The sequence below is a fragment of the Coregonus lavaretus genome (genome assembly GCF_964263955.1).
Source record: "Coregonus lavaretus genome assembly, chromosome: 11".
Classification (NCBI taxonomy): Eukaryota; Metazoa; Chordata; class Actinopteri; order Salmoniformes; family Salmonidae; genus Coregonus; species Coregonus lavaretus.
The window spans coordinates 33,862,469-33,888,859 of NC_139998.1; the positions used below are offsets into that span (position 1 = coordinate 33,862,469).

Here is a 26,391-nt window from a genome sequence, read left to right on the forward strand (position 1 = left end):
CAAGATGTGAACAATTGGAGCAGCAGTGAACCTTTGGTTATGCATGTGTTATAGTTCCAAGACATTGTTGATCAGGACATGTCCTTCATGCACCACATGAGACAGCATCCAATAAGAAACTGATCAAAGTTTAATCTGAAATCTACCGCTGTGCTGTCCTTGTGAACTTCATAAAGTAAGCTCTCCTCCCCTCTCTCCCAGGACTACATCCACAGGCTCATCTGTGTGACAGAGAGGGAGAGGTTTGAGGTTCCTATCCGGGCGATCGGGGCGCGGGCCATCCTAGACTTCCCTGACCACCTGCACTTCTCTCTGTGCCCTGTGAAGTGTTCCTCACAGAAGACCCTGCTGGTGCGCAACATTGGCAACTGTGAGGCCAAGTTCCAGCTAAGCACACACAGGTGAGAGATGATCTATGGTAGGAGTCTGTTCTAGTCTCTAGTCTGTTCTAGCCCAAGTACTCCATGCTAAACCAACCATTTCTACCTGTCCATGCCTTTGTTCTGCCAAGCCCTTTTTCAGTGGAGCCCCCTCTTGGAACTATTGGTGTTGGAGAGAGCATGCAGGTGACAGTAGACTTCCTCCCCAAGACTGCAGGAGACCACAGCCAGGACCTGCTGCTTCACTACCATACAGGTGCATTACCATTACTATGAAGCAGCAGCTACACCACACAGGTCTGGCTAGACAAGATTCAGTATCATTTACATTTACATTTACATCATTTAGCAGACGCTCTTATCCGGAGCGACTTACAAATTGGTGCATTCAACTTATGATAGCAAGTGGGACAACCACTTTTTTTCTTCTTTTTTTTTATGGGAGGGTGGGGGAGGGGGGGGGGGGGGGGGGGGTAGAAGGATTACTTTATACTATTCCAGGTATTCCTTAAAGAGGTAGGGTTTCAAGTGTCTCCGGAAGGTGGTCAGTGACTCCGCTGTCCTGGCGTCGTGGGGGAGCTTGTTCCACCATTGGGGTGCCAGAGCAGCAAATAGCTTTGACTGGGCTGAGCGGGAACTGTGCTTCTGTAGAGGTAGGGGAGCTAGCAGGCCAGAGGTGGATGAACGTAGTGCCCTCGTTTGGGTGTAGGGTCTGATCAGAGCCTGAAAATAAGGAGGTGCCGTTCCCCTCACAGCTCCGTAGGCAAGCACCATGGTCTTGTAGTAGATGCAAGCCTCAACTGGAAGCCAGTGGAGTGTGCAGAGGAGCGGGGTGACATGAGAGAACTTGGGAAGGTCGAACACCAGACGGGCTGCGGCGTTCTGGATAAATTGTAGGGGTTTAATGGCACAGGCAGGGAGCCCAGCCAACAGCGAGTTGCAGTAATCCAGACGGGAGATGACAAGTGCCTGGATTAGGACCTGTGCTGCTTTCTGTGTAAGGTAGGGTCGTACTCTGCGAATGTTGTAGAGCATGAACCTGAAGGATCGGGTCACCGCTTTGATGTTAGCAGAGAACGACAGGGTGTTGTCCAGGGTCACGCCAAGGCTCTTTGCACTCTGGGAGGAGGACACAATGGAGTTGTCAACCGTGATGGCGAGATCATGGAGCGGGCAGTCCTTCCCAGGGAGGAAGAGCAGGTCCGTCTTGCCGAGGTTCAGCTTGAGGTGGTGATCCGACATCCACACTGATATGTCTGCCAGACATGCAGAGATGCAATTTGCCACCTGGTTATCAGAAGGGGGAAAGGAGAAAATTAATTGTGTGTCGTCTGCGTAGCAATGATAGGAGAGACCATGTGAGGATATGACAGAGCCAAGTGACTTGGTGTATAGAGAGAATAGGAGAGGGCCTAGAACTGAGCCCTGGGGGACACCAGTGGTGAGAGCACGTGGTGCGAAGACAGATTCTCGCCACGCCACCTGGTAGGAGCGACCTGTCAGGTAGGACGCAATCCAAGAGTGAGCAGCGCCGGAGATGCCCAACTCGGAGAGGGTGGAGAGGAGGATCTGATGGTTCACAGTATCAAAGGCAGCGGATAGGTCTGGAAGGATAAGAGCAGAGGAGAGAGAGTTAGCTTTAGCAGTGTGGAGAGCCTCCGTGACACAGAGAAGAGCAGTCTCAGTTGAATGACCAGTCTTGAAACCTGACTGGTTTGGATCAAGAAGGTCATTCTGAGAGAGATAGCAGGAGAGTTGGCAAGAGACGGCACGCTCAAGAGTTTTGGAGAGAAAAGAAAGAAGGGATACTGGTCTGTAGTTGTTGACATCGGAGGGATCGAATGTAAGTTTTTTGAGGAGGGGTGCAGTATCCTTGGAACTTTATAAATGGTCACCATTATACTGATGTTAGACATGCATCTATACTCTACAACCATCTACATCCAACCCCCCCCCCCAACGTACAAACCATACACAATATACACTGAGTGTACAAAACATTAGGAGCCCTTTTGCCCTCAGAACAGCCTCAATTCTTCTGGAAATGGACTCTTCAAGGTGTCGAAAGCGTTTCACAGGGATGCTGGCCCATGTTGCCTCCAATGCTTCCCACAGTTGTGTCAAGTTGGCTGGATGTCCTTTGGGTGGTGGACTGTTCTTGACACACACGGGATACTGTTGAGCATGAAAAACCCATCAGCGTTGCAGTTCTTGACAAACCGGTGCGCCTGGCACCTACTACCATACCCCATTCAAAGGCGCTTAAATATTTTGTCTTGCCCATTCACCCTCTGAATAGCACACACACAATCCATGTCTCAATTGTCTCAAGGCTTAAAAGTGACATCAGTAAGAGATCATAGATTTCACCTGGATTCACCTGGTCAGTCTCAGTCTATGTCATGGAAAGAGCGGGTGTTCTTAATGTTTTGTACACTCAGTGTACACCTCTCCCCAGAGTCCCCACAGATAGGCCCACTCACTTTGCATTACACTAGCACACAAGTACTTGCTCTTCACTAGTAAGGTACTTCACAGAAACACATGCATACACACACTCACGTTACATATGATTTTTGCATAAAGATAATCAACTACATCAAATGGAGTGGAACTAAAAGGATGAATCTGTTTATACATTCGCTGTGAACAAAATAATTAAATATCCCCTTCATAATGACCCTGCAGCAGGAATGGTAAAACAGTGTTAATCATTTCAGGGGCATTTATTCACACAGTCTTTAATCTCTGCTCTTTCACACAGGTTGCACCTAGCGGAGAGGGAAAACACCCTAATTAGCATATGTCCTATTATGAGTGTGGATGGTTGGGGGTGCTGGTGTTATCTGTTGCCTATAGCAGTGTGGTCAGCCCAGTTAGAATGGGCAGCCCCTGGAGACACATATCTCTTGTTTTGTTTGTGTGATTATACCAGTTAATGGTTTGAGATATTGATAGAACTCTATTGGAAACCCCGATATGTTATCTGTTCCAGATGGAATGTAAGCGGATGTGCAGTTATTTTTGGCTCAATTCAAGATCATAAACTGTCCCATGTTTGTGATTGTGATGATGGGTAGTGCTGGCAAAGTGACCTTGTAGAATTCCAAGGTGATTGTGGTGTTAAAGATTGATAAAAGGGTTTAGACTATGGTGAAATCCAGACTTGATGGAGGATTTAGAGTGGTCCCCCTTTATCACTTAATTCTTTTGACAAGCCTTTGGTATAATTGAAAGTTGATAAAAGGTGAATTAAGATGTGATGGAGAACTGTATCTGTGTGAGATACAGTAAACCAATTAAAAGACAGAGTACTTGATTGATGAGTGTGTGTGTGTGTGCATGTGCATGTGCATGAGTGTGTGCGTGCATCCGTGCGTGCATGCGTGTTTGTGTGCGAGTGCACGCATGTGTGTATCAGTTTGGCTCAGGTGGTGCTTGGTGGTCTGCTGTCTCACTGCATAAACACACAGGTCTAGTGAAGGGCAGCAGCATTAACATTTTATAATGTGCTCTTCTCTAAAAAGACCACTTTAGGCCCATCAGGGTTGTATCATTTTTAATTCAGCACCTTTCCCTGTCTCCTTCTCATGTATGTTTCAGATTAAGCTGCTCTGGAGGTTACCCTCTGGAGCCAGTGAACGGAGCAAATCATGAGTATCTTGTCAAGAAGTACGGAACAAGTAGTACTGTACATTTTTGATCCATGAACATGTCATTTCAAACATGGTAAAATTTTGGCAGGGGTGGTTGCATTTATCTCTCCCTGGTTTAGCAGTGATTCTACTGTACATACAGTGTCCATCTATGCTAATCAATCCATCTATTGATTTATTAATTTGCCCTCCAGGAGCCTTCATCTAGGACAAATGTACATATTTTATAGGATTTTTTAATTTAACCTTTATTTAACTAGGCAAGTCAGTAAAGAACAAATTCTTATTTACAATGACGGCCTACACCGGCCAAACCTGGACGACGCTGGGCCAATTGTGCGCTGCCCTATGGGACTCCCAATCACGGCCGGTTGTGATACAGCCTGGAATGGAACCAGGGGATCTGTAGTGACGCCTCAAGCACTGAGAGACAGTGCCTTAGACCGCTGCGCCACTCGGGAGCCATAGTAGCCGAAGCGTGACAAATTAGGCTCCTTTGCTCAAGGCTGTGACTGCTAATACTGAGATTCAATATGACAACCATCTAGCTAGATATGAATCCAGCTCCCCTGTCACTGCTATGTAATTTTCCTAAAATTAACACAATAATGCAAACGGGTCAGGTTTCTATCATTGCTCCTGCCTGGATACTCGGTTTCTACTTGACAGGAGACAATAAATGGGACTCTCTCTCTTGTGCTTGACGTGCTAGATCAGGGGTCCCCAATTACATTCAGCCGTGGGCCGGTTTTTCCTTGAGCGGATGGTCGGGAGGCCGGAACATAGTTATAAATAACTTGTACACTGCAAATTGACCCCAAACAGATATAGTATTTGACAAAAACAGAATCATTTCAAACCTTGATTATATTGGGATACGATCACATATGCCTCTCTATTTATGCGTGGGAATACTTGGGAACAGATTTCCTAAATTAAAATATGTTTGAGCTGATTCTCTGCTGATTTTACAGTATTTTATGTCCAACAACGAAAATTCAAATATCTTTTAATATTTTTTACTTGGGGGGCCAAATAAAATCACCTGCGGGAAGAATTTGGCCGCCTATTGGGGAACCCTGTTCTAGATAAAAACCAGCAACAATGTTCACACAGGAGAAATGCTATCAGTGGGTTTAAGACAGGCTACCTTTGCTACTGAAATGTATGAATTAGTAATAGTCTTTTAGCTGCTCTCATATTTAGGAGCAAAGAGACAGTTCCTTGATGAGTTTACCCTAGACTCTGCCTCTGCCTTGACTATCTGCAGTCTTTTAGGAAATCGCAGGAGCACACACACACTCACACACGTCTGTTTTAGTATCCTTGTGGGGACCAAACAATTGATTTCAATTTTAAATATTTTTTTCCCTAACACTTACCTTAACGCCAAATCCCTAACCCTAACTCCTTACCCAAATTCTAACCCCTAACCCTAATTCTAACCCTAATCCTAATTGTATCCCTAACCATAAACCTAACCCCTAAGGCTAAAATAGCCTTTTCCCTTGTGGGGACCGGCGAAATGTCTCCCCCCCCCCCCCCCCCCCCCCCCCCCAACACACACACACTGCAGCCCTGAAAGGCTCTGCTCACCCTCTCCTCACCAGCAGCGCTCCAGCAGAATCTTCAGAATTTTTTAAAGAGCTGTTCACTGAGTGCTCAAGTCTCCTGTCAAATGCAGCATGGGCAATCAAAGGGAGAACATCCAGCAGTAGTATCAGCTGAGGTTAAAATGTCCTCTGCGTAGCCTGGAAACTGATGGCCATACAGAATTAATCTCTTGAGAAAATTAGATGATGAAAGCATGATATTGGCTCGACCAGTGGGGGAGAGAGGGTAGTTTTTCTTGCCCGTCAACCGTTGTCATAGCATCAGGATGTCAGCGATAATTATGGTCCCTTCATTTCCCCCTCTTTTCTATTATTTCTTACAGCTTTATTGCACCTGACAGATATGTAAAAAAAAAAATCTACAGGCTTGTCGTCATTAATATGTGTTGGTTTTAAGTGTATCTTTGCTTTGGAGAAGCTACTAATCAGCTACGGATCCTCCTGAGACAACATTAGGTTATTTAACTGAGCAGCAACTACCGTAGCGAGCATGCTCACCTACCTTGCATTGTCCCTTGGTCCCAACAGAGTGCTGTTCACTGAGTTCTCACAGTAACACAACTGTAATAGGTCTTCTTGGGTGTTCCACAAGAGAAATTGGTGGATAAAAGGAAAAGTGGATAGATTTCTGAGGTTGTGACATTGATATTCAAAATCAAACAAAAGATAACTATTGTAAAATAGATAGTGTCCGTAAAATGTATATAGTATGTACAGTGCATTCGGAAAGTATTCAGACCCCTTGACTTTTTCCACATTTTGTTACGTTACAGCCTTATTCTAAAATTGATTAAATTGTTTTTCCCCCCTCATGAATCTGCACACAATACCACATAATGACAAAGCAAAAACAGGTTTTTAGATTTTTTTGCAAATGTATTAAAAATAAAAAACTGAAATAATACATTTACATAAGTATTCAGACCCTTTACTCTGTACTTTGTTGAAGCACCTTTGGCAGCGATTACAGCCTCAAGTCTTCTTGGGTATAACGCTATAAGCTTGGCACACCTGTATTTGGGGAGTTTCTCCAATTCTTCTCTGCAGATTCTCTCAAGCTCTGTCAGGTTGAATGGGTAGCGTCGCTGCACAGCTATTTTCAGGTCTTTTCAGAGATGTTAGATCGGGTTCAAGTCCGGGCTCTTGCCGGGCCATTCAAGGACATTCAGAAAGTTTCCCAAAGCCACTCCTATGTTGTCTTGGCTCTGTTCTTAGGGTCGTTGTCCTGTTGGAAGGTGAACCTTTGCCCCAGTCTGAGGTCCTGAGCTCTGGAGCAGGTTTTCATCAAGGATCTCTCAATACTTTGCTCTGTTCATCTTTGCCTCAATCCTGAGTAGTCTCCCAGTCCCTGCCGCTGAAAAACATCCCCACAACATGATGCTGCCACCACCATGCTTCACCTTAGGGATGGTGCCAGGTTTCCTCAAGAAGTGACGCTTGGCATTCAGGACAAAGAGTTCAATTTTGGTGTCATCAGACCAGATAATCTTGTTTCTCATGGTCTGAGAGTCTTTAGGTGCCTTTTGGCAAACTCCAAGCGGGCTTTCATGTGCATTTTACTGAGGAGTGGCTTCCGTCTGGCCACTCTACGGTAAAGGCCTGATTGGTGGAGTGCTGCAGAGATTGTTGTCCTTCTGGAAGGTTCTCCCATCTCCACAGAGGAACTCTAGAGCTCTGTCAGACTGACCATCAGGTTCTTGGGCACCTCCCTTCTCTCCCGATTGCTCAGTTTGGCTGGGCGGCCAGCTCTAGGAAGAGTCTTGGTGATTCCAAACTTCTTGCATTTAAGAATGATGGAAGCCACTGTGATCTTGGGGACCTTCAATGCTGCATAAAGTTTTTGGTACCCTTCCCCAGATCTGTGCCTCAACACAATCGTGTCTTGGAGCTCTACGGACAATTCCTTCGACCTCATGGCTTGGTTTTTTCTCTGACACGCACTGTCAACTGTGGGACCTTATATAGACAGGAGTGGGCCTTTCCAAATCATGTCCAATCAATTGAATTTACCACAGGTGGACTCCAATCAAGTTGTAGAAAAATCTCAAGGATGATCAATGGAATCAGGATGCACCTGAGCTCTATTTCGAGTCTCATAGCAAAGGGTCTGAATACTTATGTAAATAAGGTATTATTATTTAAAAAACTGTTTTCGCTTTGTCATTATGGGATATTGTGTCTGGATTGCTGAGGATTTGTATTTATTTAATCAATTTTAGAATAAGGCTGTAACGTAACAAAATGTGGAAAAAGTAAGTGGGTCTGAATACTTTCCGAAGGCACTGTATGTGTTGGGCTTTATGGATTGTTTATTTGTATGTGTTGGGCTTTAGCTGAGATGATTCTTTATGGAGTTAAGTGTATTTGTCCTGGCCTCAATTGTTCCTTGACTAGCACCATTCATTCTCGCTGTCTAAAATTCAAACCTTATAACTTCTAATAGTAACTGTATCCACTGGCAAATTGGGAGAGAGTGGGGCGTTTGCCCTCTAAGAGCCAACATCTTTTTTTTGCAGCAGTGCTGCCTGCCTGCAGTAATCATCTCTGATTGATTGAGAGATTTAAGGAGCTATCATCGTTAATTAACATAGTAAATGCAACCTATCAAATATTTATATTCGCACTTCGAAATGATTTTTTTTACTTTGTCCCAGAAGCATTTAACTGCAGGGCATTCCCACATAATTTGAAGGAATGTGCCTTTCTGATTTAGAGGACTGAGTGAACAGTTGGGAGTTGGGGCCAATTTCATTGGCAACTTTTCCTTCGTTTGAAATACAGTCTGTGAACAAAACAAAGTTGATGGTTCGGATTATGGGATGCCAAGGTTATATTTAAGCAATAAGGCCAGAGGAGGTGTGTTATATTGCCAATATACCACGGCTAAATAAAATAAAATAAAATGTTATTTGTCACATGCGCCGAATACAACAGGTGTAAACCTTACAGTGAAATGTTTACTTACAAACCCTTAACCAACAATGCAGTTTTAAGAAAGAATACCAAAAGAAATCACACAAAAAAATACAATATAAAATCATACGAAATAAAAGTTACAAATAATTAAAGAGCAGCAGTAAAATAACAATAGCGAGGCTACATACAGGGGGTACTGGTACCGAGTCAACGTGCAGGGGCACCGGTTAGTTGAGGTAATTGAGGTAATATGTACAGTTGAAGTCGGAAGTTTACATACACCTTAGCCAAATACATTTAAACTCAGTTTTTCACAATTCCTGACATTTAATCGAGTAAATATTCCCTGTTTTAGGTCAGTTAGGATCACTACTTTATTTTAAGAATGTGAAACGTTAGAATAATAATAGAGAGAATGATTTATTTCAGCTTTAATTTATTTCATAACATTCCCAGTGGGTCAAAAGTTTACATACACTCATTTAGTATTTGGTAGGATTGCCTTTAAATTGTTTAACTTGGATCAAACGTTCCGGGTAGCCTTCCACAAGCTTTCCACAATAAGTTGGATGAATTTTGGCCCATTCCTCCTGACAGAGCTGGTGTAACTGAGTCAGGTTTGTAGGCCTCCTTGCTCGCACACGCTTTTTCAGTTCTGCCCACACATTTTCTATAGGATTGAAGTCAGGGCTTTGTGATGGCCACTCCAATACCTTTACTTTGTTGTCCTTAAACTATTTTGTCACAACATTGGAAGTATGCTTGGGGTCATTGTCCATTTGGAAGACCCATTTGCGACCAAGCTTTAACTTCCTGAATTATGTCTTGAGATGTTGCTTCAATATATCCACATAATTTTCCTTCCTCATTATGCCATCTATTTTGTGAAGTGCACCAGTCCCTCCTGCAGCAAAGCACCCCCACAGCATGATGCTGCCACCTCCGTGCCTAACTGTTGGGATGGTGTTCTTCGGCTTGCAAGCAACCCCCTTTTTCTTCCAAACATAACGATGGTCATTATGGCCAAACAGTTCTATTTTTTTTTCACCAGACCAGAGGACATTTCTCCAAAAAGTACGATCTTTGTCCCCATGTGCAGTTGCAAACCGTAGTCTGGCTTTTTTATGGTGGTTTTGGAGCAGTGGCGTCTTCCTTGCTGAGCGGACTTTTAGGTTATGTCAATATAGGACTCGTTTTACTGTGGATATAGATACGTTTGTACCTGTTTCCTCCAGCATCTTCACAAGGTCCTTTGCTTTTGTTCTGGGATTGATTAGCACTTTTCGCACCAAAGTACGTTCATCTCTAGGAGACAGAATGTGTCTCCTTCCTGAGCGGTATGACGGCTGCATGGTTCCATGGTGTTTATAGTTGCGTACTATTGTTTGTACAGATGAACGTGGTACCTTCAGGCGTTTGGAAATTGCTCCCAAGGATGCAAATAGTCTGGGTAACCATTTGATTAGATGTTCAGTAGTCTTATGGCTTGGGGGTTGAAGCTGTTTAGAAGCCTCTTGGACATAGACTTGGCACTCCGGTACCGCTTGCCATGCGGTAGCAGAGAGAACAGTCTATGACTAGGGTGGTTGGAGTCTTTGACCATTTGTAGGGCCTTCCTCTGACACCGCCTGGTATAGAGGTCCTGGATGGCAGGAAGCTTGGCCCCAATGATGTACTGGGCCGTACGCAGTTGCCATACCTTGCGGTCGGAGGCCAAGCAGTTGCCATACCAGGCGGTGAAGCAATCAGTCAGGATGCTCTCGATGGTGCAGCTGTATAACCTTTGAGGATCTGCCAAATCTTTTCAGTCTCCTTAGGAGGAATAGGTTTTGTCGTGCCCTCTTCACAACTGTCTTGGTGTGCTTGGACCATGTTAGTTTGTTGTTGATGTGGACACCAAGGAACTTGAAGCTCTCAACCTGCTCCACTACAGCCCCGTCGATTAGAATGGGGGCGTGCTCGGTCCTCTTCTTTTTCCTGTAGTCCACAATCATCTCCTTTGTCTTGAACACATTGAGGGAGAGGTTGTTGTCCTGGCACCACACAGCCAGGTCTCTGACCTTCTCCCTATAGGCTGTCTCGTCGTTGTCGGTTATCAGGCCTACCACTGTTGTGTTATCGGCAAACTTAATGATGGTTTTGGAGTCGTGCCTGGCCATGCCGTCAAGAATGAACAGGGAGTACAGGAGGGGACTGAGCACGTACCCCTGAGGGGCCCCCGTGTTGAGGATCAGCGTGGTGGATATGTTGTTACCTACCCTTACCACCTGGGGGCGGCCCGTCAGGAAGTCCAGGATCCAGTTGCAGACGGAGGTGTTTTGTCCCAGGGTCCTTATCTTAGTAATGAGCTTTGAGGGCACTATGGTGTTGAACGCTGAGCTGTAGTCAATGAATAGCATTCTCACATAGGTGTTCCTTTTGTCCAGGTGTGAAAGGGCAGTGTGGAGCGCAATAGAGATTGCATCATCTGTGGATCTGTTGGGGCGGTATGCAAATTGGAGTGGGTCTAGGGTTTCTGGGATAATGGTGTTGATGTGAGCGATGACCAGCCTTTCAAAGCACTTCATGGCTACAGACGTGAGTGCTACGGGTCGGTAGTCATTTAGGCAGGTTACCTTAGTGTTCTTGGGCACAGGGACTATGGTGGTCTGCTTGAAACATGTTGGTATTACAGACTCAGACAGGGAGAGGTTGAAAATGTCAGTGAAGACACTTGCCAGTTGGTCAGCGCATGCTCGGAGTACACGTCCTGGTAATCCATCTGGACCTACGGCCTTGTGAATGTTGACCTGTTTAAAGGTTTTACTCACATCGGCTACGGAGAGCGTGATCACACAGTAGTCCGGAACAGCTGATGCTCTCATGCATGTTTCAGTGTTGCTTGCCTCGAATTGAGCTTAAGCTCATCTGGTAGGCTTGTGTCACTGGGCAGCTCGCGGCTGTGCTTCCCTTTGTAGTCTGTAATAGTTTGAAATCCCTGCCACATCCGACGAGCGTCGGAGCCGGTGTAGTACGATTCGTTCTTAGTCCTGTATTGACGCTTTGCCTGTTTTTATGCACTACGCAACACAGAGTGCCTGGACACAGCCCTTAGCCGTGGTATATTGGCCATATTCCACAAACCCCCGAGGTGCCTTATTGCTATTATAAACTGGTTACCAACGTAATTAGAGCAGTAAAAATTAATGTTTTGTTATACCCACGGTATATGGTCTGATATACCACGGCTGTCAGCCAATCAGTATTCAGGGCTTGAACCACCCAGTTTATAATTTTCCAAATTTTGTTCAGATTCACTTAGCAGGGTTGTTCAGATTCAGATTCACTTAGCTCAGTGGACCATACTTTTTTAATGGCTAGTTCAGAATATGAGCTTTCCAAAAGTTGTTTATATATTATAGAGGTCAGTCCTTTTGGGAGCCCAGATAATTTATTTATAAATCCCAACATTGTATGGTTCGGTAGTTGTGTTTCCCAAGGGAATCCATATGCAGCATAGCTGACCTAAGTTGTAAATATAGAAAGAAGAAGTTGCCTGTTAATGTGTATGTGTCTTTCAAATCTCGGAATGTTCTCAAACCATTACTGTCCATGATATTGGCAAGGGTAAGGATTCCAAATTTGGACCATTGGGGGGATGGAAAAGGCCACCCTCCAGATCACAAGGCATTATTGTGAAATATTGTAGTATGGGCATGCCATTATGATTCCCAGTTACATTGTTTTTGAATTTTGCAGCACATAAAAATTGTGTGAGCAATAATAGGACCAAAGCGTAGTTTACATTCTTTAAGAGATATACAGTATCAGTGTAGACCACCTCTTCCAGGGCAATAGGAGACACCATTTGTCTCTCTATACTCAGCCAGGGAGTGGAAGAATCATGTCTAAAGCAATTTAGGATGGGACAAAATGCTAGTGCCTGGAAATACAATTTAAAGTTTGGTACGGATAGTCCTCCTACATCTTTCCCTCTTTATAAGTTTGTTAATCTTATCCAGGGTCGCTCGCTTACCTTGCCATATACATTTTGAAACCGCACTATGGATTTTATGCCAATAGCCAGAAGGGAGAGACAAGGGAAGCATAGAACTACAGAAATTAATCTGTGGCAATATATTCATTTTAAAAATAGATAATCAACAGGGATATTAGACCATCTACTGAGGTCGGATTGAATTGATTTGAGCGTTCTGTAAAGGTTTTGATTAAAATATGAATCATGTAATGTACGACTATACTGTTGTGGAAAAATTGTTAGAATAATACACCCTATTGGGTAATGATCCACAGCATCACATTGTGTTTACTTGTGGTGAATTTAACATTATCCATGTTTTTGCTTAATGAAGCTTGATGGCTGCCTAGTGCTCACTGCCTGTTTTAAACCCAGGATGCAATTTGAATACCAGCCTATTTCATTTTGGGTAAAACTTTTGCTCGGTTCACTCGTTAGGGTCAGGTCAGGATCTCTGCTAAAGCACCATGGCTCTACTTTGAATGCAACCAATCTAGCCAAACAAAACAAAATGCTGAAGGTATTTACATATTCCACATGCTGATTTATGCAACGATTTTGCATTGTATTTTTTTGTTTTCATTCTGTTGGCTGCTCCGGTGTGAACCATGTGACTTGTGCTAATGCCACTGGGTCCCAGAGAGACTCTGTTATTATTGTGGATGGTTCAGACAGTTTAGTCTACATTTCATGCTAACCCAACAGCGCCATCTCCATGACCAATTATGAAGCACCGACCAATAATAGCACACTGGCTAGCCTATAGCTTCACATTTGGGGCTTTGCCATAAAGTCCAGAAAAATAATAGGCTGTATATTTTAGAACTACCCACAAGTACTTTTACTTTCTACAAATATATTGGACAGCTACAGTGCTCTTGAATAATTCAGTTGCTGTTTGTGTCTGGGCTTTGTTGTTTCTCCTCAGGGGAGGATGTTTACATCAGTCTGTATGGAGCATCTGCAGACGTGAATGTGAGGCTGGACAGGAACTCTGTCATAGTGGAGAAAACCTACATCTCCATGGCCAACCAACGCTCAGTCTCCATAGTGAACAGGAGTGATACTCTAGTCCACTACCAGTGGAAGAGCTTTGCCACTAAAGTGGAGGAAGAGCAGCAGAAGCTAAGGTGGGATGTCCGTTCATGCTCATCTCCATGATGTACATAATGTAAATGTGATCAACACATCAACAGACATTGATTTCTTGTAAACAAACATCTGAAGTGACCCTTAGCTAATGGATCATCAGAAAAGCTTGATGATCAGTCCAGATCAAGGCCGTTTTATGTAGCCTGTTCAGATGCTCCTCTGTCCTCATCCCCCACCTCATCCCCCACTCTCTCTCTCTCTCTGTGTATCTCTCTGCTCTGCTCTAGGTTCTGTTCCGAGCTGCAGCGGGAGGAGGATGAGATGGATCAGTTCCTGACAGAGTGTGACGCTGACCCCACTCTACGTGACCGTCTCTCCCTGCTTTCACGCACCTTCCAGGACCGACGCAGGCAGCTGACGGAGGAATGGCTGTCCTTCTCAGACAACTACATCATAGTGGAACCTCTGGTGTGTGATGTAGAGAGGGGGTGGAGGGAGTTTCATTTTACTGTGTACTGATAGCAAATGTTTTATTATATACTGTAGAGTCCAATGTTCCTGTCATAAAGGACTTTGTGCACACACAGTCAAACAAAAGATGAATTGCATGACATAATCACTCCTGGTGATCCTCCTCCTCTAGTAAACCTACAGACTTAACACAGTATGTAGTTGAGTCACGAAGTGCATGCAAAGTGCATTGAAGGCACAGTTTTCTCAAATATCATCATATTGGCTTATACTGCAGTAGCCATGCCAACTTGCATGCTAAAATCCTCAAGAATCTTTGGTTTACATTGCAATGCCTAAGGAAACGTTATACACTAATTTCATGGATGCACTTTATCACACCATACCCTGTACTAGTATTCTGTACCAACCACTATAACCCAGTTTGGTGTCTGCAGCGTAGGGCTTTGTTTTTCCATTGCCTGGTTTACACCTCCAGCCTCAGGTGACAATGACAGATCTGGCTCTGTGGATTACTCAGCTGTGGTGGAAGACAAATCTCAGCACTTTGATGAAATACCCCCAACCTTTTAAAAGCACATTTAAAATGCTCTCTGCTTATAATTCTGCCACCTAGCAGTGAGTCACTCACTGCTCCACAGCAGCTATAGAAGTCCCATGGATATTCCTATATTTCATTTCATATTCTTCAACACCATTTGTGTTTGTGGCAATGCACTTATAAGGGGCCATGTGTTCTTGTGTGTGTGAGAAGTATCAGCGTTTCCAAACACTGCGAGAGACTGTGCCTGCTGAGTCAGAGGCATGGCCACGTGGATCTGATCAGCCTCTAACCTGATTTCACCTGCTGTCTCGGAGTCTGACCGATGGGCTGAGACGCCCCTGGGGAGACAGCCACTCATTCTCTCATCCATCCTGATGACACCCAACTCGCCCTATGCATCTGTTAAGCACACTAGGTCCAAAGGGAACTCTCACCATCATTTGCCCTTGATGCCTCACTGTCAGAGAGATGGAAAACAGAGTGGAAAACAAACACAAATCCCCCCCCCCCCAAAAATAAATAAATAAGCAAGGCATCCAAAAAAGCCAAGCAACCCAGAGACAAACTGCACCCAAATATTCTGCAAAGCACCTTGAAGAGGTGTGCTCCATCACAACAGAGTGAGGCCAGAACCCCACAGTTACCCTAAGGCAAACATGTCCTGCTGCTCTACAGAGATCTGCTGATTATGATTGCATTAGTGTCTTTCTACATTCATTAGCACTCAGCTGCTTTTATTTTCCACTGGATGACTTGATCTATTTGACAGACTCTATCATTTGGACTGAAGCTTTATACGTATATTTCATCAGTGTTGAGTTGTCTTTGCTCTTGCAGAGTCATAAGTGTATAAGGGGAAGTATTATAATATATACTTTTTAATTGCCTTGACAAATTTGACACATGATGGACTGTACCACTTTCTCCTCCAGCAGGATTTCAGTAATCGTGTTGCTACTGTAAGATGCACATTGTTTAAAGTTGCCTTTGTGTTACCTGCAGGAGGGGGACATTTGGCCAAACACCACCTCAGAGGTCAACATCATTTTCAAACCACAGGAGGCAAAGATTTATCAACAGACGGTCTATTGCGACATCACAGGTGATGTTTGATGTGATTAGATCAGAGAGAAGACTCATGGATTTACTACAGTATTGGCTAAGAGCTGTTTGATGTTACAAACAGAAGTATGATGAACAGAAATAAAATGGTGCATTGATGAGAAAGCCTCACCTTGAATTTGATCAAAAGTGACGAGGCCTGAAAATCTATTATATTTATGCATTTTGTAAAAGGTGTTTGCTGGTATTATAGTCCAAACATATAGCCTACTAGCCATATTACTGAAGGCAAGAAACACGTGTTAGTTCACAATTATATTTCTATCCTCTCATACTGACAAAGCAGTTGTTGGTTGATTTGCATTTGGTGTCCATCTATATTTCCGGTGCCGGAGGTCAGATTTCCATTAATTTACATGTCTGACTAAGTTTCATGGGCAGGTGGTGACCTCAATAACACAAGTCATAAAGAGTTGATTTTTGCCTAAATGGCAATGTACAGTATGTCTAGATTTTTTATTTACACACCTGTGAGCTGCAGATGTGCTTGATTCATGCCCGTTTGTTTACATATATTCTGTTTGTTTATTTAATGCTTCTTTGTATTCTCTGTCTTTGTGCTCTTCGTTACCCACATTAGGCCTTGAGTCTCGCCTACCCCTACGGATAAATGGGGAGGGGGTAGGCCCCAAATTACAATTCAACTTTGATCTCCTTGACATGGGTAACATCTTTATTGGCTCCAAACACAGCTATGAGGTACTTAACCTTAGTTAGGAAATGTACTAACAATATTAAACAAAGCTAAGACACAAAAAATGACACAACTTTTTCTTCACGTACACTGAATGAGAGTTACAACATTTTGTTTTACACCATTGTTCCAGGTTATCAGCTCTCCCAACAAATGAGACTCATAATGTGCAAAGTCCCAGCTGTTGGAGGTGTAGAAGTGTTAGACAGGAAATAGAGATGTAATACAAGAACAGCACTGTGATTATCCCCTGTAATAAGATGTGTCTCACATCAAAATAAATCACATTATTGCTGCTGGTAGTCTGCAGATACACATACTTTTGAGTAATTGAGTAATTGAAATATAATTGGTATAACTGTTAGTCTTATAATAGAACAGCACATGGCAGGCTCTCTTTGAATTCACTGTTAGATTAATTATTAAATGTATGCCTACCAAGTCCCTTTTGTTTTTAGGGCATTCATGGCAGCCTTACTGTAAAACCCTGTGAAACTGGTTCCCACAGAACAAGACTGTTGGATCATGCATTGTTAGCGTATTGCTAGCTTTACAAAGCCAGCAAACAAGTGTAGATAAGACCATGGAATATACACTGCACTCACAATACACGTGAATCCTGATTAGGCTAGATAAAAACGTGAGAATATGAACACACAGAAAACAGTGCTTGGTTAATCAAATTGTACATTTACATAGGTTGGTTTTCCCTACAAATGTCCCCTCTCTGTTTAAGCCTGATTTGACTCCACTATCCATGCACTCTTTTGTCAGGTGCTTCTGTCTAATAATGGGCGCATTGAGGCTCCCTTCAAGCTGGTGCCTCCCAGCTCAGGGTTTGGCCAGTGTTTCTCCTTCAGCCCCACTGAGGGGATGGTTCCCCCTGGGGCCTGCCACGCCATGGAGGTCTGCTTCTCCTCCAGCACCCTGGGGGTCTTCTCTGAGGAGTTCATCTTCACTGTGGGGGGAAACCCGCAGCCTATCAGCCTCACGTTTAGGTAACACTTGCCCTATCACCCCTCTCATCCATCTCAGCACAATCCTCACACCTCTCCATCATTGTCTTGTTAGGGTCTGTACAGTACATCAAGCATTGGCAAGCATGTCCAGACACATATCACTCCATACCCCAGTAGCTGGGTGATTCTCATGAAACCAGTTTTAAACATGTCTGTAGCAAATTGAGTTACAAAACCATGATGGATCTGCAAAAATCAACTATCATTCCAAAGACTAAGATGTCTAGTTTTTGGCAAATTGTCTCATTTTAAATACATTGTACATTTTTACCAGAATTTTGACAAAGAGGGGGTTTGGGTGGGGTGGGGGGGGGCAAGTTTACTAGATAGCTACCTTTGCTTTCAAAAGCAGCTCCAACATAGAACATGTAAGAATACACTATAGCCATTGATTTCTACCGTGCAAATATACCATGTGTTATAGGGAAATAATGCACGCTCTAGAATGCTCTTCAAGCCAATCAGAAACAGGTATTCAACAATGCATAAATCATAAAAATAGTATACTAGTTGAAGTTTACATTAAACTATAATATTTATTATGTAAAAACACATTACCGTACCACCTTTTCAAGTTCCTGAAAAAACTCCAAGCAGTTTTTAAAGAAAGTTTTATTTGACCTTGATGCATCATCTAAAGGAGTAGTCCTTAGATGAGCACAAGTTAAGTTAATTTATTCACTTAACACCCCCTTTACCACACTTTGCCTTCTCATGACCAAAATGGCTAAAAATCTCAAATTGGGAAAAAGTCAGAGAACCATTACCTTACCAACATGGTATGAATGGGCTTTAGTGAAGTGGTCAATTGCTGGCTGTCTCCTATTACTTGCAGATTGAGCTAAGGTCCTCTCATTACCGAAACACAAATGTCTCATTACCACGTCATTTTTAAGTCAGTTTCGGTAATATTAACCTTAATTTCTATAATGATTATAAGCTAATTGTAATGTATAGTCAATGGGTGTGCTGTGCTGGTAACTTTATTTATTTACTTGGACAACTTAAACCTATTGTATAGATTTTTTGTAAAACAACAGTTATTTGATTAAGTAGGGTTTGTCAAGAAATATGGGATGTATAAACCCCATTTAACTTACTTTAAGCCACAATCTGCAGTTTGTGTTTCAGCAAAGAGTAACCCCACTACTTAAAGGAGGATATCCCCCATTTTGACATGTGTACCTGTTTTCACACTTACATACACTGAGTGTACAAACATTAGGAACACCTTCGTAATATTGAGTTGCACCCCCTTTTCCCCTCAGAACAGCCTCAATTCGTCTGGGCATGGACTCTACAAGGTATCGAAAGCGTTCCACAGGGATGCTGGCCCATGTACATTTACATTTTAGTCATTTAGCAGACACTCTTATCCAGAGCGACTTACAGTTAGTGAATACATTTATACTGGCCCCCGTGGGAAACAAACCCTGGCATTGCAAACGCCATGCTCTATCAACTGAGCTACATCCCTGCCGGCCATTCCCTCCCCTACCCTGGACGACGCTGGGCCAATTGTGCGCCGCCCATGAGTCTCCCGGTCGCGGCCGGCTGCGACAGAGCCTGGATACGAACCAGGATCTCTAGTTGCACAGTTAACACTGCGATGCAGTGCCTTAGACCACTGCGCCACTCAGGAGACATGTTGACTTCAATGCTTTCCACAGTTGTGTCAAGTTGGCTCGATGTCCTTTGGGTGGTGGACCATTCTTGATACACACAGGAAACTGTTGAGCGTGAAAAACCCAGCAGCGTTGCAGTTCTTGACACACTCAAACCGGTGCGCCAGGCATCTACTACCATACCCCGTTCAAAGGCACTTCAATCTTTTGTCTTGCCCATTCGCCCTCTGAATGGCACACATACACAATCCATGTCTCAATTGTTTCAAGGCTTAAAAATCCTTCTTTAACCTGTCTCCTCCCCTTCATCTACACTAATTGAAGTGGATTTAACAAGTGACATCAATAAGGGATCATAGCTTTCACCTGGATTCACCTGGTCAGTCTATGTCATGGAAAGAGCAGGTGTTCCTAATGTTTTTTACACTCAGTGTATACTGTTGTTTGATATCCCCCCCCCAAAAGATTGGTCCATGTCTCACGTATTTACAGTAGATACTTTATAGGCATATTGTGTTATGCTGTTTGCCCATAGGATCCCATTCAATCCAGAAATACATCTAAAATACCTTACAACCACAAATATCCACGTCCTAATACACCAATATTACCTGTAAAGACCTTGGATATTTTTTTTGTTTGTCACTTTGTTACGTTTAAGTCCACTTTGGACTTTTGAAAATACATTCATGTAATTACATTACTTATACGTATACTGAAATAAGGGGTATTTTAGTACATTGCATTAAGATCAGTGATTTTAGTATTATGCAAGTCAATTGGGATCTCTGATAGAGATCAGTAAAAATGTTCAATGCCAAACTATGCAACACTCATTACCAAAACATGCAGTCTCATCTCCAAAACATGCTTATCATTACCGTAATGCACCAATATTTAGGAAATATTAAGAAAAATAAAACTTTAATTTAGCTATTTTGGCTTAATCTGATAGTGTTACTGTTCTTTATCCAAATATGTGTGCACAAATCAAATGCATAAATAACATGCATACACAAGTGATTCTGACAAAAAAAGATTATTAAAAGGTTATGTGTTAATAAGGTAATGAGATAAATTACGAAATAAATGTAAATATTTTTATTTTCAGTGTTATGTTTAACTCAGGCCTTTTCATTAGATTTTGAAAACTGTTGCGGTAATGATCATTTATGCGTTGGTACTGTAGTTGTGGAAATTGTGGTAAAATACATAATATCTTATAAAAAAACATAATAATAATAATTATTAAATAAATGAGTACAGATCCTAATCTCAGTGATCCAAGAGGAAATTTCATGAAAAATAACACGCAATAATTTTTTGGCAAATGTCAGTTTTGTGAGAATGACCCAGCAATACTTTTCTGAAATAAATGACCTACATTAATCCACTGAATGCTTCGTCTCGTGAATGCTTGAATACTTGCTCTCCCTGACTTGCACATTTAATTAGCACATTTGTATACTCTAGGTTTCAGTAAATGTCTCCCTAAAGGTTGTGTTTAAATTGTACAAAGCAGACAGTAGTGAAAATCCCTTTGTTTCCATAACACACCTGCCAGTCTTGGCAACTCCCGTTGATTAAGATGTATTAGTGTTGAGGAGTGCGGAGTGTAAGGATTACAGAATTACCCTTCTGCACTGTCATCCAAGAAATTGACTGATCTCGTTTTTTTCTTCAGTTGTTCTATACTTGCCCAATCCAGTGTTTTCCTTTATTTATTATGCATTGCCCAGTGACCTTCATGCTTGCTGGTCAGCACAAATGTATTCTGTATTTCCTGGCTCTTTTATCTCTTGTAGGGGTTGCGTAATGGGCCCCACTTTTCACTTCAGCATCTCAGAGCTCAACTTTGGGGATGTGTCCTTCGGTGAGTTAAGCTATGGTTTGTTTTTCATTAATCCTCATTGATGATGCCTGTTACTCACGCTAGATGCTTGTGTTAGGCTTGGGGGCAGATTTATCACAGTGCATTGGAGAAACACTGATAATACCTACTGCTTTGTATTTACAGTATAAAGCATAAGCATAGTAGTGAATGACAGACGCAAATAAACAACCATTAATGCAAGTCTACGAAATAGATGTAGCCCACAATATACACATGTCTCCCGAGTGGCGCAGTGGTCTAAGGCACTGCATCGCACTAGAGATCCTGGTTTGAATCCAGGCTCTGTCGTAGCCGGCCGCGACCGGGAGACCCATGGGGCGGCGCACAATTGGCCCAGCCTCGTCTAGGGTAGGGGAGGGAATGGCCGGCAGGGATGTAGCTCAGTTGGTAGAGCATGGCGTTTGCAACGCCAGGGTTGTGGGTTCGATTCCCACGGGGGGTATGAAAAAAAATAATGTATGCACTCACTAACTGTAAGTCGCTCTGGATAAGAGCGTCTGCTAAATGACAAAAATGTTAAATATGTAAAATGAGTGCACAAAACATTAGGAACACCTTCCTAATATGCCCTCAGAACAGCTTCAATTCTTCAGGCATGGACTCTAAAAGGTGTCGAAAGCGTTCTACAGGGATGCTGGCCCATGTTGACACCAATGCTTCCCACAGTTGTGTCAAGTTGGCTGGATGTCCTTTGGGTGGTGGACCATTCTTGATACACACGGAAAACTTTTGAGTGTGAAAAATCCAGCAGGGTTACAGTTCTTAACACACTCAAACCGGTGTGCCTGGCACCTACTACCATACCCCGTTCAAAGGCACTTCAATCTTTTGTCTTGCCCATTCACCCTCTGAATGGCACACATGCACAATCCATGTCTCAATTGTCTCAAGGCTTAAAAATCCTTCTTTAACATGGCTCCTCCCCTACATCTACACTGATTGAAGTGGATTTAACAAGTGACATCAATAAGGTATCACAGCTTTCACCTGGATTCACCTGGTCAGTCTATGTCATGGAAAGGTGTTCCTAATGTTTTGTACACTCAGTGTATAATTAAGCAATAAGGCCAATATACCACGGCTAAGCGCTGTTCTTAAGCACGACACAACGTGGAGTGCTAGTACTGGCACACTATCCCTTAGCCGTGGTATATTGGCCATATATCACAAACCCCCGAGGTGCCTTATTGCTATTATAAACTGCTTACCAATGTAATTAGAGCAGTAAAAATAAATGTTTTGTCATAACCGTGGTATACAGCTTTCAGCCAATCAGCATTCAGGGCTCGAACCACCCAGTTAATATTTGGCAATGTGTATTGTTTTGCAGTAATAGTCCCATACAAACAGTACTGGCACACCATGCCTTCTTGCAACAATTTACTCCCACTCCTCACTGCAAAGTTGTCACTTTGGAGCTCCTAAAATAGGCCCTACTCACTATTTGACCCTCCCAAAAATGTTACACGTTGAAACATTTGGCATTGGATTTATTTTGAGCAGGCCTATCTCTCCTACATTTTTATGGTCCACTCATAACTCTGCCTGCAATGCATCATGCATGTGCATGGCTTATAAATGGCTTACTGTAGAATGAGACTAACACACTATCAGCTATGGTCGAATGCACATTTTTCTTGAGATCAATAACAGCAAAGGTCTTTGCAGACAGATCCTATTTAAGTATGCTATGACACTTTTTTTATTTAAGTGGTTATTTGTGTCACCATTTTCCTTGCACAAACCATATATTTTTAAACCTTATAGATAAATCAACCTCTTGATTATGAATTGCCCTGTGGAATTGTAGCTGTATATCAGATAACAGTGTTTGGCATTATTTTTGCACTAATCCTTAGAACTGTAACATTGCTTAATGCCTTGGCGTGACCCTGGACAACACCCTGTCGTTCTCCGCTAACATCAAGGCGGTGACCCGATCCTGTAGGTTCATGCTCTACAACATTCGGAGAGTACGACCCTGCCTTACACAGGAAGCGGCACAGGTCCTAATCCAGGCACTTGTCATCTCCCGTCTGGATTACTGCAACTCGCTGTTGGCTGGGCTCCCTGCCTGTGCCATTAAACCCCTACAACTCATCCAGAATGCCGCAGCCCGTCTGGTGTTCAACCTTCCCAAGTTCTCTCACGTCACCCCGCTCCTCCGCACACTCCACTGGCTTCCAGTTGAAGCTCGCATCTGTTACAAGACCATGGTGCTTGCCTATGGAGCTGTGAGGGGATCGGCACCTCTGTACCTTCAGGCTCTGATCAGTCCCTACACCCAAACGAGGGCATTGCGTTCATCCACCTCTGGCCTGCTGGCTCCCCTTCCTCTGCGGAAGCATAGTTCCCGCTCAGCCCAGTCAAAACTGTTCGCTGCTCTGGCACCCCAATGGTGGAACAAGCTCCCTCACGACGCCAGGACAGCGGAGTCACTCACCACCTTCCGGAGACATTTGAAACCCCACCTCTTTAAGGAATACCTGGGATAGGATAAAGTAATCCTTCTACCCCCCCCCCCCCCCCTAAAAAAAAAAAAAAATTAAAAAAAAAACATATTGTAAAGTGGTTATCCCACTGGCTATAGGGTGAATGCACCAATTTGTAAGTCGCTCTGGATAAGAGCGTCTGCTAAATGACGTAAATGTAAATGTAATCTTATGTTTCATTCCTTATCCCTCCTTTTCTCTAGGTTTCCCTCACACACTGATCTGCAGTCTGAACAACACTTCTCTGGTTCCTATGAACTTTGGGCTGAGGGTTCCAGGGGATGGCAGTGGGCCTCCCAGCATCACCAGTGCCTCCCAGGTGTCAGACCTTTGTAGGACAGAGTGGAGCTCCAGTACTGTACCAGACCGGCCCATTGAGTTCACCCTGACACCCAACTCAGGAACCGTGCGTCCTCAGGGACTGGTTGACATCCAGGTGTGTTAGATGAGCAGGGAGCATTACCAGGAAGTGACCTCTATTTTGTACTTTTTAGGCATATTAATGATTAGCTAAAATCATACAGAATTCGAACATTATTCCAATGTAAATGTGATTATGTACTCACTGTAGAAGAGTACCATGTAACTCTGTTATTAATTGTGGTGCTCTTGGATCATGCTGAGTCAGCTAGTTTTCAAATTAGTGATAAAGTGTATGTTGTAGGTTTTTCATTTGAGATTTAGAATAAAGTAATCATTCAATTAATTACCCCTAATCGAAAAGGCTTAATTCAATGATAGCCCCTGAGGGGGGCAGACCCTAATTTTAATCATCCTGTGGAGAAGTTTAATATAAAAAAAAATCTGTAACAGATTAATGCCTGGGGAAGCTGCTTTTCTCCTTGTGGCTCTGCAGAGCTCTGATTATTACATCAGCCTGCTCTGGCTGCCTCTGGTTACTGAGTGTATCTGTCATACGCTGGTCTTTTCCTATCAATGGGAGACTGTTTCGTCTTTTCCCATCACTGAGAGCTGTCAGCAGCCATGCAGCAGGCATATCAGGGGAATCTGTGCAGCTGTCTTGGGTGCTTTGTATAGGGTGTCTCCTGTCTGCTGCCCTCCCTTTGGCTGTCTGCTCTGCTCTCCAGCCTAGTGACAGCACAGTGGGGCTCTAATGAGATCTGTTACAAGACCAGAATAATGTATGTAGAAGAGGTCAGGGGAAGTCAAATGGAGGGAGATCATCGTCATCACCTAGCCCTGGAAACGTGGCCTGGCTAACCTTTCAAAGTATAGGAAGTTACTCATGGATGGATGGTGCAGAGATAACTGTTTCACCCCAGATACAGGCACCTTTGACCATGCTGTCTACTCTACTTCCTCTGATGGCAGCCAAGTAGCTTAGTAGGGTTCTACTGTATGTAATATAGGGTATTTCAAGAATTGTAAAGAAAAACCAAAAGGAACATGATTGCAAAATATTGCAAATTTAAAAAAGTATCAGTGTAAACTGTGAATATATTTGCAGGGTTCTCCCCCCGATTTTTGAATAATAATAATAATATGCCATTTAGCAGACACTTTTATCCAAAGCGACTTACAGTCATTTTTACGTATGAGTGGTCCCGGGGATCGAACCCACTACCCTGGCGTTACTGCTGAGTACGGCCGGGGGAAGGCCCAGAGGGGGGCAGTTTTTGAACACCTGTAACTGCCATTTCCTGCAACCTAGAGGAAAAAATTGTCTTATGATAACAAATAAAGTAATACAAAAATATATTATATTTTTATGTAGTGGCGCAGCCAGTCCACAAGGTGACACAGCGCCTCTCTTACATTCTTTGGGGAGAACCCTGATTTGCCAAACAAGCACAGTAGAAGTGCCATGGTTATGTCATGCTTATGTTTGTCTGTTTAACCAGTATGTCTGCTGTGCACCTCCATCTGTAGGTGACCCTGTGCTCCAACAGTGTTCAGTGCTACAGCCTGGCTCTAGTGGTGGACGTACAAGGGGTGGGGGAGGATGTGCTGGCCCTACCCATCAATGCCAGGTTAGAGGTCTAGATCCAGGGTCAAAACACACCTCTATGCTACAGTAATGTCCTGATTTATGGTCAGGGGGGAACTCCTCATTCAGAGCAGATGATTAATAGTCCTTTCATTCACTTCAATGTCAGAGACCCCTCATAGAAAACTACTTCATAACCTCAACACATCAGTGTGGAGCTGTAAGCATATAGGGATAATTATTCTACTGTGTAGGCCTATGTGTGTGTAACTAAAAAGGTGAGTGGTGTATTAAGCTTGGGTAAATGTCTGTCCGTAGGTGTGTCATACCAAATGTTCTTCTGGATACCCCAGTACTACAGTTCCAGAGATGTTTCCTGAGTTACCCTTACGAGCAGTCAGTGAAGCTTACTAATGACAGTGACCTGCCTGCATGCTACGGCCTTCTGTTCCAGGTTAGATTTTGAAAGTTTACTGTTTTTTTTATAATGCTTCAGTGTCTCTGACTGTCTGGTCTCTCCACCATCCATTTGTCTTTGCTCTACGCTTGGCTTCCCTTGATCACTGCCAAGGGGCCAATCTATTGTCTTTGACAGACAAGTTTATCAGGCACTTACTGTCTGGATGTTTCAGGGCTTCAGGCATTTCTCTAACACTGTGTCTGTGGTCCCTCTCTCCAGGAGTATGAGGATTACCCCTCTCTGCTCTACTCCAGTGCCCACCCACGAGGGGTCATTCAGCCCCACAGTGCTGTGGACATCCCCCTGGTTCTGCGGGCTAAGACTGTTGGCAGGCTCCAACAAACTGCACACATTGCTGTATTTGGGAAGAAGGAGCCTCCTCTGGTGAGATTATGTCTGTGCTAGTGTGTGTGTGTGTGTGTGTGTGTGTGTGTGTGTAGCCTTGCA

General features: G+C 43.4%; 1 protein-coding gene across 1 annotated transcript in view; it reads left to right on the forward strand.

The window, feature by feature from the left end:
* hydin (HYDIN axonemal central pair apparatus protein) overlaps positions 1-26,391 on the forward strand; it is a gene marked incomplete at both ends in the record, with an annotated part of 91,972 nt that overhangs the window by 12,924 nt on the left and 52,657 nt on the right. Inside the window, 12 exons of the mRNA XM_084171896.1 lie at positions 202-401; positions 512-636; positions 13,512-13,713; positions 13,963-14,143; positions 15,693-15,792; positions 16,393-16,511; positions 17,281-17,504; positions 20,956-21,023; positions 23,740-23,972; positions 25,427-25,527; positions 25,803-25,938; positions 26,164-26,328. Of these exons, the coding sequence (XP_084028022.1) occupies positions 202-401; positions 512-636; positions 13,512-13,713; positions 13,963-14,143; positions 15,693-15,792; positions 16,393-16,511; positions 17,281-17,504; positions 20,956-21,023; positions 23,740-23,972; positions 25,427-25,527; positions 25,803-25,938; positions 26,164-26,328 (1,854 nt within the window). The remainder of the gene's footprint in view (positions 1-201; positions 402-511; positions 637-13,511; positions 13,714-13,962; positions 14,144-15,692; positions 15,793-16,392; positions 16,512-17,280; positions 17,505-20,955; positions 21,024-23,739; positions 23,973-25,426; positions 25,528-25,802; positions 25,939-26,163; positions 26,329-26,391) is intronic.